This window comes from Etheostoma spectabile, chromosome 21 (assembly GCF_008692095.1).
Source record: "Etheostoma spectabile isolate EspeVRDwgs_2016 chromosome 21, UIUC_Espe_1.0, whole genome shotgun sequence".
Classification (NCBI taxonomy): Eukaryota; Metazoa; Chordata; class Actinopteri; order Perciformes; family Percidae; genus Etheostoma; species Etheostoma spectabile.
The window spans coordinates 17,243,284-17,244,421 of record NC_045753.1 but is presented as its reverse complement, the minus strand read 5'-3'; the positions used below and the strand labels follow the sequence as shown (position 1 = coordinate 17,244,421).

Sequence of the window (1,138 nt, the reverse complement as noted above, 5' to 3'; positions counted from 1 at the left end):
GCTTAGCAAATCCGCCATCATAATCGCAATGTGCCAAGGTACAAACACGACTGGCTTTTAAAGGGAATGGGAGATGACACTGAGATTGGTTTATTGCGTGTTACACCCAAAACACACCTATGATTAGTTAAGACACTAAGCACAACCCTTTTGAACCATAAGCCTGGCGCACGGACCCTTTTTTCCACCGTTATACTAGCAAAAGTGGAACTGGACATAAACGCACCTGCGCTGGGCGCTTAGCGTTGTGCGCTTACATTGTTAATATAGGGCCCCTGATGTTAAACTGTTAAAAAACAAAAGCTGTCTTATGATGGTAAAAAATAACCGCTTTCTTTTTTTCAGGATATGCCAAAGCACAATGTCTTTTTTTAATGATTAAGCAACATAAAACCCGGTGGAGAGTGGGTCTGAGCAGGTCTGACTGGTTTTAGGAGCTGTTTGTTTCACTTGCCAATGCAATTGTGCAGTTTTGTCATATATTTACCTTAATTAAGTAAGTGTGTGTTACCTTTTTTATCATCACCTCCACCCATTGGTTATGGATGCTCTTATGTTTAGTGCTGCATATGAAATTATCAAAAGATTTTCATCTATACTTTCCACACCGATGTATCTGATGCTTCTTCTGCACTAGGATGCATCCCATATCGCTCCATTTCCATACGTGATTGGCCTGACAGGAGGCAGCGGCAGTGGAAAGAGCTCCATCGCCAGGCAGCTGGAGGCTTTGGGTGCCGTCCGGATCGACTGTGACAAGCTGGGCCATGAGGTGTACAAGCCCGGCACTGCAGCCTACCACAGAGTGCTTGAAGAATTTGGGTCAGGTGAGAAAACGCTCTGCACTGAAGACATGTAGTAGGACTATTAAAAGGGTTGGGCTTGGGTTAGAGATGCATCATCCATCTCCTTGTCTTATCTCACACACTGTTGGTCTACTTTGATGAAATATAGGACGATGATACACCTTGGCATTGCTTTTTCATCCATCCTTCTTAAAAGTGCCCATATTATGCACATTTTCAGGTTCATAATTGTATTATATTTTCTGGTTGTACCAGAGTAGGTTTACATGGTTTAATTCAAAAACCTTTTTGTTGTACTGCACATTGCTGCAGATCCTCTTTTCACCCTGTGT

General features: G+C 42.7%; 1 protein-coding gene across 3 annotated transcripts in view; it reads left to right on the top strand.

Annotated features, from left to right (window-relative positions):
* coasy (CoA synthase) overlaps positions 1-1,138 on the top strand; it is a 9,966-nt gene that overhangs the window by 4,107 nt on the left and 4,721 nt on the right. For all 3 annotated transcript variants that reach the window (XM_032503111.1, XM_032503109.1, XM_032503108.1), the window contains exon 5: positions 638-827. In XM_032503111.1, coding sequence (XP_032359002.1) covers positions 638-827 — 190 coding nt within the window. The remainder of the gene's footprint in view (positions 1-637; positions 828-1,138) is intronic.